The 13,297-nt window shown below is 50.9% G+C and overlaps 1 protein-coding gene across 1 annotated transcript in view; it reads right to left on the bottom strand.

Moving 5' to 3' along the window:
* The window catches only part of KIAA1549 (KIAA1549 ortholog), a 97,129-nt gene that overhangs the window by 47,948 nt on the left and 35,884 nt on the right, over window positions 1-13,297 (bottom strand). Inside the window, exons 11-12 of the mRNA XM_042782529.1 lie at window positions 8,445-8,641; window positions 1,992-2,107 (exon numbers count right to left, since the gene is read on the bottom strand). Of these exons, the coding sequence (XP_042638463.1) occupies window positions 1,992-2,107; window positions 8,445-8,641 (313 nt within the window). The remainder of the gene's footprint in view (window positions 1-1,991; window positions 2,108-8,444; window positions 8,642-13,297) is intronic.

Genomic DNA, 13,297 nt, shown 5'->3' with positions numbered 1-13,297 from the left:
TGAGACAAAGTATATGTGAACTGCTGTATGAAAAGTGAATTTACTCTGTAAATCTTCACCCAAATCCTAATAAAAAAAAAAAAATGGGTCAAGCAGTAAACTCTGTTATACGTATTCTGCCACAAGAAAAACTTTAAAAACAGTAACACAGTAAAACCCACACAAGTGAGAGCCTTCTAAGGTAGAAACCTGCGAAAGAAGAAAACACAAATATTTTCCACCAAAACAAGTGAAAGAAAGTGGTGAGACAGCACCCCGTCACAGATGGGCAACTTGAGAGACGCGGCAAACAAGGCCGTCCCGTTGAGTGTGGCTCTCATGGGTTTCTCTGTGATGCCTGTGGCATGCCGGTTATCTCTGCATTCCTGAAACGTGGTCCTGAAATACAGACACTGCACCAGCAAACACAACAGCTGTTCAAGCATATTCATGGACCAGAATCTATTAAACTAAACCTGGGGACCCTTCCGTCACTCCAAGTGGCACTCCCAAGGCCTGTCTGACCTGCAGCCCATGTGTCACAGCAATGCCCTGTAGAATGGGACTCACACTAACTTCACACCTGGACTGGGAAGCGAGGGGTGGTGCCGTTATCCTGTTCAGCTGCTAACTGAAAGGTCTGAGGTTTGAGTCCGCCCAGAGGCACCTTGAAAGAAAGGCCAATTCTACTTCTGAAAAATCAGCCAATTGAAAACCCTGTGGAGCAGGACAACTCTGTCAACTGTCATCATTTAGATCATGAAGTTTATGTTCTGCACCCCGGTCTGGCGAATGGCGTCTGGGGTCTCAAAAGCTGGTGAACAGTCATCTAACATACACCTCTTGGCCTCTGGTCGTCTGGAGCAAAACAGAAAGACGGAACCCAAGAGTCAGAGAAGGAGCCAGTCCACAGGCCGCCTTGTCTCCAGGAACCACAGCCCCGCTACCCTAACACCAGAACTAGATGGTGCCCGGCTACCACGCCATCAGTTCTATTAGGATGGGTCCTGGTGGAAAGGGAGACAGAAACTCCTGGCTTCCTGGCCCCACGGAGACTGGAGGAATCCCTGAGTCCACTGCCCTGAGATACTCTCTAGCCCCAAAATGAAACCATCCCCTCAAGTCACCTTTTCACTAAACACGTTCCCTCACAGGAAAGATGATCACCCTTGAGGACTGCTTTCCTTCTTAATAAACCATCTACCTGAATCCAATGGTCACCAAACACACAAACGCCAAGAGACAAAGGCTGGGAGCCTGGAAGACTGGGTCCATGGGAACTCGGGAACGGAACAATTGGGATGGAAATAATGAGACCAGTGATATGATGTGAAGAATGTCGCCAATGGCACTTAACAGCTGGGGTAGGAACTACTGAACGGGAAGCTGTTTTGTGGTGTACATTCCACCAAAGATACACTAAAATATTATGTTATTTTTCAAAGCTCTGGAGCACAGTTCCACTCTGACACACGGGGGGTCCTGCGTTGTTCGGAGGCCAGCACCTGGCTGCAGGTGCCGGTATGCTGGGCCTCCTCATCACACCACGGGCTCTGCAGGCAGCTGGGCTGCAGCAGGACCAGACAGAAGGGCCTAGACTCTGAAAAGTCACTATTGCTCTCTGCGGGAAGCTGCAGATAGTCGAGGGGGTTCCTAACGAGAGCGCCACTGATGTCAAGTCAGGCATTTCTGAGACTTGGTTTCCGTGAGACGCCTCCTTGTCCCTCAAGGAGGAAATAGTGAAGACTCGCAGGTGGAGAGAAACCTGGCTATTAACCGCTACATGCACCTCAGAGAACCCACACCTCAGCACAGCCCCATCCCCCCAAGAGCAGATAGCGACCCTGAGTCCAGTGGGACCCTCACTGCTGGGCAAGTCTCCACACAGACAATTGATATTCCACCCCACAGTCGTTTTTAGACAAGCTGTAGCATGTGAAGTGGTGTAAACCCCAGCCTATCGGGATCCCAGAACCACTACGTCCAACAGGGAGAACTGAAGAGTCACTGACCGCTCTGGGGCCCGCGGGAGGGCCTGCCATCGCTGACCGCTCCGGGGGGCTTATCTCCCACCTCCCGCTCGCTGGACTCCTCACTGACGGTAGAGTCGGCATCCGAGGGTGAAACCCTGCAGACACAAAACAGGTTACATATGTGAGAGAGAGCAGCCCGTGCACTCCCATACAGACACTGCAGCACGCCTCACAACGGCCCCAGCGTTGACACATCCAAGGGCCAGAAAACAGACAGACAGACACAAAAATATGGGCCATCCATAACAGAATACCACTCGGCCATAAAGAGAATGGTGGTCTAGCCACGTGGTAACACAGACAGCGCTTGAAGACGTGATGCTGAGTGAAGTCAGTCCACTGCAACAGGACACACACTGTGTGGTCTCCCTCACAGGAAATAAGCAAACAGTGAGAAAGCAAAGGTTGTCAGTGGTTACCAGGGCAGGGAGGGAGGGAAAGGGCAGGTGCTATGTAGGGGGCAATAAGCTTATGTTAACGAGGTGGAATGATCTGGAAAGGGAGAGAATGGCAGCAGGACTTGGAGAGCGTATGAAGGGACTCAATGTCGCTGAGTAGTACCTGTAGAAACTGTTAACTGCTGTGCTTTTTACGTACAGGCACACCTCGGAGACGCTGAGGGTTTGGTTCCAGACCACCGTAATACAGCGAGTCGCACAGATATTTTGGTTTCCCAGGGCATACAGAAGCTGTCTACACTACTCTGTAGTCTACTAAGTGTGTAAAAGCATTAAACAGAAGGTTGAAATATGGTGAGGATGACCAAAATGGGACACAGACACATGAAGTGAGCACAGGCTGTTAGAAAAATGGCACCTGGCACCGACAGACACGCTCAACGTGGGGTCACCACAAGCCTTCAATGTGTGAAAAACCCAGTGTCTGAGAAGGACAAGAAAGCAAAGCACAGTATAATGGGGTCTGCTAGTGTATTTGCACCACAGTTTTTTTTTTTTATTATTGTATTTTAAGAAGGAGAAAGAACAAGAGAGAAGAAAATGATGGTGCTGATTTGGACACAGAGCTCCAGTTTTCAGCCAAAGCAGCGGAGACGAGGTGGCCCACAGCTCACTTCTCTGTGAGGCTTCTCCGGGTCCCGTTAACACGTGACACGGCTCACTAAGCAAAGGGCTCCACAGGCCACGCTGCAGCAAAGACTGGCCAGCGGGGCACCAAGCTAGAGGACGGCCCCTGCCCACACGGGCCAAGTCCCAGTGCCAGCCCTGGTCGCTCGGACCAGCAGTCTGGGGGCACCGTGAGCTGGACAAAGAGGACCTGGGTTCAGGGCCAGCACACGGTCCACTGCAGCTTCCTCAGACACGTTCTGCAGCCCCCCACCAAAAGCTCCCCACCAAGCTGCAGCCCACACGCAACTCCGCTCTTTGGGAGAAGCCTCCACTTACAATCCTAAGGCCGACTGCACACATAAAAAAGCAAGTGTACTTGTTAGGCACCGAGTCCATTCAGACCACGATGACCCCATGCCTTGACCCTAGAGTTATGACTGTGAGGACAGCGCAGGACCGTGCAGTGTTTCATTCTGTTGTACACGGGGACACTAGGACTCAGAACCAACTCAACGGCACCTAACACAAAGCAGACCCCTAGGTCTTTCTCCTGCAGAGCCACTGGGTGGGTTCCAACCCCCAAACGTTCGTTTGCAGCCAGGCGCTAAACTGTTGGGACACCAAAGCTCCTTCAAGGCACACCAGGCTAGTGAAAATTCGTGATCAGTTAGCACCCCCTGTTGACTTCAGGCTATTGACTTAAATGTGAAATGCTAAGACCTACGGTGGAGTCCCTAAGCAATACGAAAATATTACATTAACCACACAGATGACTAAATATTTAGAGAGTAAGACTGCCAAGGGAGAACGAATGCTGTAGAATTTTGCTAGTTTATTCAATAACCTTCCAGGGTTTAATTTATTCCAGCCTGGAAAATAATTAAGCTATTAACACCTCTCTACAGGATGCATTTTCTTTTGTCGGCAATCACACACTAGCGTGTATTAAGTTCTCAAAAAAGGCCTTCATCCATGAGGTGGGTCTCCTGCTGGTTCAGAGATCGTGACGCCATGCTGAGTGTTGGTATGGTCACACACTGTCTCCTTCTTAGAAGAAAGTCACCAGGATTCAACACTCAAAGCTCCAAGGCAAGCTGACAATGCAAGCTTCCGGAGCCAACGGTACTCTGATCCAAAGTCAAGTGCATTAAATCTGATTCTGAACTTGGGCATTTGACGTAGCCAGTGCCCTTCCTCCAGGTACAGAGGCTGAGAAGGGACTTCCAGGGATCTGTCCACGAGCAGTTCTCAGTGCACTTGATTTTGATCAGGGATGGAAATGAAGTTTGGGGGTGGGGTGCTGGGCAGCGAGGGGGCAGCGAAGGGTCCTGTACAAAGACGCTAAAAAGGGGAATGGGGGCTGCGGAAGAGAACAGGGCAGGACCAGGCCTGCACGGGGAAGCCCCTACAGAGAGCAGTGATGTCCAGCGGCCACACACCAGCAGGGCAGGGGTGCTCTACCTGCCGAGCACTTTTTATACATCGTGACTGCTATGTTGCCACAGGGCCTGTTACGCTCAGGATAAAACACAAGAGCTGGGCAAACCCCACTCAACTCATGGGGAGCCCCAAACCATCTCAGAGAGTGTGCTATCACTGAAGCACTCGTGGGGGAGACATCGCCACACCCCCTCAGCATCCTTTGTTGATGTTGCTTGCCACTGAGCTGACTCTGAGTCACGGTGACCCCATGTGTACAGAGTGGAAGTGTCCCGTGGGGCTTTCAAGGCTGGGACCTTTCAGAGGCAGCCCACCAGGCCTGTCTTCCAAGGCACTCTGGGTGGGTTTGAGCTGCCAAGCTTTCAGCTAATAGTTGAGCGCTTAACCATTTGCATCATCCAGGGACTCGTGAGCATCCTCTGTTGTTGTCAGGTGCTGTGGAGTCGGTTCCAACTCACAGCAACCCTATGTGCAACAGAACGAAACAACCTGTCCTGCGCCAACCTCACAATCCTTGCTATGCTGGGACCCACCACTGCAGCCACCGTGCCAGTCCGTCTTGTTGAGGGCCTTGCTCTGTTTTGCCGATCCTTTGCTTTCCCAAACACGATGTCCTGCTCCAGGGAATGACCCCTCCTGATAACGTGTCCAATGCCCACGAGACAAGTCTCACCATCCTCGCTTCTTAGGCATCCCAGCTGTACTTCTTTCAAGACAGATTTAACTGTTCTTCTGGCAGCCCATGGCACAATCAGTGTGATTTGCCAACACGGCAATTCAAATGCATCAATTCTTCTTCGGTCTTCTTTATTCATTGTCCAGCTCTCACGTCCATGTGAAGTGATAGTTTAAGTTAGGTGTACCTTAGTCCTCAAAGTGGTATCTTTGCTTTAAAGAGACACTTTAAAGAGGTCTTTTGCAGAATATTTGCCCATTGCAATATGTCATTTGATTTCCTGACGGCTACTTCCATGGGCATTGATTGTGGATCCAAGTAAGATGAAAATCCTTGAGAAGTTCAGTCTTCTCACCATTTACTATGATGTTGCTTACTCGTCCAGTTGTGAGGGCTTTTGTTTTCTTTGTGTTGAGGTGTAATCCATCCTGAAAACTGTAGTCTTTGACCTTCATCAGTAAGTGCTTAAGTCCTGTCACTTTCAGCAAGCAAGGCTGTGTCATCTGCATATTGCAAGTTGTTAATGAGTCTTCCTCCGATCTCGATGCACATTCTTCTTCAAATAGTCCAGCTTCTTGGATTATTTGCTCAGCATACAGACTGACTAAGTATGGTGAAAGGCTACAATCTTGACACATACCTGATTTTAAACCACACAGTACCCCTTGTTCTGTTCAAATGATTGCATCTTGGCCCATGTACAGGTTCCTCATGAGCACAATTAAGTGTATGGAATTCCCATTCTTCACAATGCAATCCACAATTTATTATGATCCACAGTCACATGCCTTTGCATAGTCAATAGAACACAGGTAAACATCTTTCTACTATTTTCTGCTTTTAGCCTAGAGCCATCCAACATCAGCAATGATGCCTCTTGTCCCGTGTCCTCTTCTGAATCTGGCTGGAATTTCTGGCAGTTCCCTGTGTAGCTACTACTGCAGTCATTTTTTAATTATCTTCACCAAAATTTTACTTGCATGTGATATTAATGATATTGTTTGATAATGTCTGTGTCTGTGGGATCCCCTTTCTTTGGAATGGGCACAAATATGGGTCTCTTCCAGTCGGTTGGCAGGTAGCTGTCTTCCAAATCTCATTGACGACTGAGTACCTTCAGCACGGCATCCATTTGTTGAAACATCTCAGTGGGTGTTCAGTCAATTCCTGGAGGCTTGTTTATCGCCAATGCCTTCACTGTAGCTTAGACTTCTTCCTTCAACACCATTGGTTCTTGATCATATGCTACTTACTGAAATGGCTGACCATCGACCAATCCTTTTTGATACAGTGACACTGTATATTCCTTCCATCTTCTTTTGATGCTTCCTGCATCAAATTTTGCCCCGTGTTCCATATTTTGCCCATAGAATCCCTCAATATTGCCACTTGAGTCTTAAACTTTTTCTTCAGTTCTTTCAGCTTAAGAAACGCCAAATATGTTCTTCCCTTTTGATTTTCTAACTCAGGTCTTGGCACATTTCATTAAACACTTTACGTGTCTTCTTGAGCAGCGCTCTGAAAATTTGTGTTCAGATCTTTTACTTCATCATTTCTTCCTTTTGCATTGGCCATTCTGTTCAAAAGCAAGTGTGAGAGTCTCTGCTGGCATCCATTTTGGGCTTTTCTTTCTTTCCTGACTTTTAAATGACCTTTTCAGGCACTCCTTGGAAGGAAGGTTGGGCAATCCTACTTCCGTAGCGATACTGCCTCGGAAACCCAAGGAGGGGTCGCTAAGAGTCGGGGCCGACTCTACGGCACATAACAACAACAACAAATGACCTTTTGCTTTCTTCTTTGGTCCTTATTGTTCAATGAATCAAATCTATTCTCGAGATGTCTGTAAATTCAGGTGGGATATAATCAAGGTCGTATTTTGGCTCTTGTGGACTTTCCATTTTCTTCAGCTTCAACTTGCACAGGATCAATTGATGGTCCAATGCACAGTCGGTCCTTGGCCTTGTTCTGACTGATGATGCTGAATTTCCCCATCGCCACTTTCCACAGGTGTCGTCAGTCTGACTCCTGTGTATTCCATCTACTGGGGTCCACGCATATAGCTGTTGTTTATGTTGTTGAAAAAAGCCCTTTGCAACAAATAGGTCACTGGTCTTGCAAAACTCCACCATGTGGTCCCCAGCATCCTTTCTATCGCCAAGGCGTATTTTCTAGCTACCAATGCTGCTTCTTTGTTTCCAACGTTCACATGGCAATCACCAGTAGTTATCAATGAACCCTGAACACATATTTAGTCAATTTCAGACCACAGAAGTTGATAAAAACCTTCAATTTCTTCATCTCTGGCATTAGTAGTTGGTGCATAAATTTGAATAGTAATAGTATTAAGTGGTCTTCTTTGTATGGGTATGGATATTATCCCATCATAGACAGCACTGTATTCCAGGATAGATCTTGAAATGTCCATTTTTGACGATGACTGTGACCCTAGTACTACTCCTCTTCAGTCTGTCATTCCTGGCATGGGAGACCATGTGACTGTCCCATTCAAAATGGCCAACACCATCCGTTTCAGCACACTTGCCTGCAACAGCGATCTTCAAGCATCCAATTTCATTTTTGGCGACTTCCAATTTTCTTGATCTCACACTCTGTACGTTCCACGTTTTGATTGTTAATGGATGTTTGCAGCTGTTTCTTCTCGTTTCAATCGTGTCACATCAGCAGATGAAGGTCCCAAAAGCTTCACTCCATCCACATTAAGATCGACTACTTTGAGGGCAGCTCTTTCCCCAGGCGTGTTCTGAGTGCCTTCCGACCTGAGGGCCTCATCTTCTGACACCACCATTCATCTGTCAGTTTGTCAAACTGTGGAGGCTTATGTGTTGCTGTGAGGCTGGAGGCTGTGCCACTGTTATTTCAAACACCAGCAGGGTCACCCATGGTGGACAGGTTTCAGGTTTCAGCCCTAGAGCCTGGCACTTTGAACTTGGACTTAAAGCCTCCAAATTATAAGACTTCCAGACTAGGACAGACTCGGAACGAGGCCCTGGTGATCTCCTGCTGAAAACACTAGCTAGTGAACCCCTATGATCAGCAGCAGGACGACACCGTCTGCATCCCTTGGAGAGGATCAAAGCACTCGGGCTCAGGTGTGACTTTGGGCAAACCATCCTCGGCTCTGGGGCCACAGACTCAGGGCAATACTCACCAGTGTCCTCCAGGTCCCAGAAGCTGACTAGCGGAAAGGGAAAGACATTCAGCAAGGCGAGACCCCAGACGCACTCCTACCTTCCTCTGTGGCGGAGGCTCTTGGAGGGGACCTTGGCCTGGGGGCTCGGCACGTCTCCGTTCTCGGACGGGGGTGTGTGGTCCTTCACAGGTCCTGGCGGGGGCACAGGCTCATGGATGATCAATATGTCGTCTTTATTGTGCTGGCCCAGGTGCTGCTTGGCAAAATCGAAGCCCTTCACACTAGGAATCTGCAACTAGACCACACAGACAGACAGACAGACAGTGACTCTGAAATCCGAGGAGAGCGTGAGGGTTGCTGACACGAGCACAACCTCTGACCCCAAACGGTCCTCACAAGTCACCACCCACTTCCCCGGGGACCTGCAGAGTGCCTACTGGGCACACGCTTCACGCCTAGAACGTGAGGCAGGAAAGCGGCTTCTGCGAGATTAGACAAGGGGAGTGATTCACTGAGTGCGCGCAGCCTCCTGGCGTCCCCAGGTGGGTTAAAGCAGAACTGCCCCCCACGGGATTTTCAGCAACCGATTCTTCAGAATTAGATTGCCAGGCCTTTCTTCAGAGGCACCCCAAGGCAGACTTGAACCTCCAACCTTTAGGTTAGCAGCTGAGAGCATGAGCCATGTGCAGTGCACAGGCAAACTGCAAGTAAACAGTGGTCCCCAGGGGCATCCTCACTAGGACCCCATGCACACACCAAAGATCCCCATTTGGGCCGCCTCTCACAATAAGAGTTCCAGAACCTATTCCTATCGAGTCAATTCCAACCATAGCAACTGTGGTAGTTATGTTTATGTCAACGTGGCTGGGCCTGGTTGGGCAGCTGGTGGTAGTTATTCCCCATGATGAGACTGGCAATCAACTCCATGGTAGGATCTACCACAAGCAGCTGAGTAGCTGCCTTTGGGTATGTGGTCTACTTCCCGTATATAAGCAGCAGCTTTGGGAATGGTTTCCAGTTTATGGCACACTTGAACCCTGCAGGTAGCTGTGTCGTTGTTCAGTAGCCTGCCATGCTCTGCCACTATTGGGACTTTCAATGGACTTAAATAAATGGCCTGCCATGTGGTTTGGTAACGTCGGGACTGTACCACTTTATTTGTCAACCTTGGGCTTCTCAGCCTCAGCAGCCAGTAGCTGCCTGAGTGAAGAAACGCCTCTAGCTCCAGTGGGCCGGGACCAAGAGGCAGAGCTGAAGCCCACGGCTGAGAGGCTTTCAACCAGCCCCTAGAGCCTGGGGACTTAAAGCCTACAAATTATAAGAATAAAGTCCTGTTTGTTAAGGCCATCCCATTTCTGGTGCATTCCTGTCAAGAGTGGCACTAGGGAACCAGAACTGCCCTATGGGCTGTCCAAGGCTGTAAATCTTTGCAGAAGCAGACTGCTACATCCTTCTCCTTCAGAGCTACTGATGGGTTCGAACTGCCAACGTTTTGGTTAGCAGCCAAAAGGCTTCAACTACTGCACCACCAAGGCTCCTTCACCTAGAGCTCAATCAGTCAAAAGACAAAGACCAAACGGAGGGGTGTAAGGAGCAGCTCTAGACAACTGACTCTGAGCAGGATCAAAAAGTCTGGTCTTATTAGTGCTAATTTCATGCCCCGTGTGTGAGAGCGCGCGCCAGTGGCTGCGATCCGCAGTCTTTAAGGAGCTCTACTGGCACAGCAGTTACGCACTCAGCTGCTAACCAAGAGTTGAGCAATTTAACCCACCAGTTGCTCCAATCTTCCCAGCAGGAAGATGAGGCAGTCTGCTTCCATAAAAACAACAGCCTTGGAAACCCTGTGGGGCAGTTCCACTCTGTCCTCTAGGGGAGCTGTGGGTCAGAATGGACTCCACGGCAGTGGGTGTGGTTTGGGCTCTGCTTCTGTGAAGACTGACAGCCTTGGAAACCCTCTGGGGCAGTTCTACTCTGTCCTCTAGGGGCGCTGTGGGTCAGAATGGACTCCACAGCAGTTCAGCAGTGGGTGTGGTTTGAGTTTTGCTTCTGTGAAGATGAACAGCCTTAGAGACCCTGTGGGGCAGTCCCACTCTGTCCTCTAGGGGCGCTGTGGGTCAGAATCAACTCCCCGGCAGTGGGTGTGGTTTGGGCTTTACTTCTGTAAAGACTGACAGCCTTGGAAACCTTGTGGGCAGTTCCACTCTGTCCTCTAGGGGCGCTGTGAGTCAGAATTGACTCCACGGCAGTGGGTGTGGTTTGGGCTCTGTTTCCGTGAAGATTGACAGCCTTGGAAACCCTCTGGGGCAGTCCCACTCTGTCCTCTAGGGGCGCTGTGGGTCAGAATGGACTCCACAGCAGTGCAGCAGTGGGTGTGGTTTGAGTTTTGCTTCCGTGAAGATGAACAGCCTTAGAGACCCTGTGGGGCAGTTCTGCTCTGTCCTCTAGGGGCGCTGTGAGCCAGAATCAACTCAATGGCAATAGGTTGGTGTTTTGGGGTAAAGTCTTCCTTAGCGCTAAAAACGTATGGTAAATGCAAAACTGGTTTATGCCAGCATAGGGTGTTAAAACTCACTGCAAAAACGAAACAAAAGGCCAAGGCTGCTGTGTCTGTATTTCCTGAACTGATGAAAGGTTGTGTTACCTGAGCAGGCAGCTTCACCTCGTGGGCAGTCCGGGTGCCTGCCCACCTGGCTCCCGTCAATGGCGAGCCCGAGCCTGCCCTCCCTGCCCTCCGAGGCCCCAGCTCCGCAGCTGCCAGGGTATGTCTATTTCCTCACCCACGGTGGTCCTCACCTGGGCTCCCAGAACCACAGGGTGTGCACACTGGTTCCCGGGGTGTGTGGACCCCACCTGGGCTCCCCAGCTACAGGGGGGCATGCATACCTGTTCCTGGGGGTGTGCCCTACCCCTGTGCTGCCTTGATCTTTCTGAGAGTGGCCCCACTGCCAGCATCCCCTCCTCGCTTCCCCTTTGGGAAGAGCGCGCCTCCCACTTCACAAAGAGAAGCCCATCTTGCACCCCAGCAGGATTGGCCTCTGGCGTCGAAACCGCAGGGACAGCAGGTCGACCGGCCACATTCGCTGGCCAACTCTCTCGGTCACAGCACAGCAGCCCTGAGCCTTTCAGGTACCTCTTTAAGGTGAGGAGTTCAAACCAACCCAGTGACTCTGCCGGAGAAAGACCCGGCAACCTGCTCCCATCCAGATGACAGGCTAGACAACCCTACGGGGCAGTCCCACTCCGTTCTGTGGGGCCGCTAGGAGTGGGAATCGACCCGCCAGCACCCTACAACGGAGGAGTAGAGGCTACAAAACAGGAGAGCGGGGCCCATGTCGGGCTGCCGTGAATTCCGATGGGCGGGAGGCAGCGGGGCCAGGAAGCAATGCCTCTCCTTCACCCCTACTTTCAGGCCATTTCTTTGAAAAACGCTCGAGAGTTGCTTCTGGCTGGAATCACGCCTCCAGCTCCCCCTGCAGAGGGGGCTGCAATCAGTGTCTTACAGAAGTGTCAAGATAAGTTAGGGCCTTCAGCATTCACGTTGGGACCAGTGAGTCCCGACCAAGGGTGGCTCTTCATGTCTCACAGAAGGGACAGGCCACATGGTGTGTGCCCCAGTGGGCGGAGCTGCAGGCAAGCCGGGGAGGCCCAGTGGAGCCGGTCAGCCAAGAGACAGGAGCAGCCTGCTGGATTTTAAAGCCCATGGGTCATAAACATAACACAACCCAGATGGAGCGAGACAGGGCAGGCCCCAGGACTTGGGTCCTCCTCACTTCCTGGGAGGAGCAGGAAGGAGACAACAGAAAGCCCAGAGCTGAACAGGCACCGAGGAGGGGCAGTCGCTGCAGACATTTGCGGTGGCACCGGTGTGATACGTTAGGAGCCACCACAATCGCCATGCGGTTTAGGACCTGAGGCACGGTCACTGCCATCTGCCTGTGTCCAGTGGGGACCAGCACAGGGGCTCTGGTAGCACTGCGGTCCTGGGGTTCAGGGGTCTCACTCCAGGACGTCCGCACCCACAGGATGGAGGCAGACTGCAGGCACATGGCAAACTGGGACGTGGTCGGTGGCACTGGAGCCCTGCAGGGCCAGCACCACCACCAGGGACGAGCGGAACGTGGCTGAGATGTCCTCTCCAACTTCCCTTCAATGCCTCGTCCACACCACCTCCCCAAGCCACCCTTCCACACATCAACACATTCGTGCTGCTGTATCAGAGCCTAAACTCTAAAGCACTTGGGCTGGGGCTGGCTGTGTCTACAGTGGGAGCCCTGAGTCCGTTTGGAGTCTTGACATAAGTTCAGACGTCCGTTGAGTTCTTTCTAACCTTTAAACAACCATTGTGGCCGTGCATGGACAAGTTCTAGGACAAACCTCAGGAGGGGCAGTTGGAAGTGGCTGGAAGTAGATTATGCCCACACAGAGAACTAGGGAACTGGCCTGGGTGTGTCCTCACCTAGTTTAAACTCAGGTCGGGGTCCTGGGACTGCCTTGTAGCCACATTGTACTGTGACTCGGGCCCAGGTCATGAGTCAGACCTGGACCACCACAGAGCCAGGTGCTCAAGCCCAGAACCAGCCCCATGACCCTTTTTTATCCTCAATTATGTGCATTTCTCAATTACAGGCCTCTCCCCACTCCTGCAGTGCCCCGTGCAACAGTGACGAATCAATCCGCCACCAATCCTGATTCTGTGACAATCCCGTTTGTTTCAATCACCTATAATGAGCCCCGTGGCTGTGACTCAGCGGATTCCATTCAGCTTGCTGTACTGTGCACATGCGGATGGTTTCCGTCACCCTGGATGATGGTCTTTGCTGTGTCTTTGTCTTACGGCTTACTAAAAGTGTCTCTATTGAACCCGTTTGAACCTGGGGTCTCTTTTCCCCTGTAACAGTGGCGCTTTGCTGACAAGAGGAACTCTGGTGGTGTAGCGCCTCAGGCATTTGAC

This window comes from Orycteropus afer, unplaced genomic scaffold (genome assembly GCF_000298275.1).
Source record: "Orycteropus afer afer isolate SDZICR_OR568_19922 unplaced genomic scaffold, OryAfe1.0 scaffold00358, whole genome shotgun sequence".
Taxonomy (NCBI): Eukaryota; Metazoa; Chordata; class Mammalia; order Tubulidentata; family Orycteropodidae; genus Orycteropus; species Orycteropus afer.
This window is presented reverse-complemented; position numbering and strand designations above follow the sequence as displayed.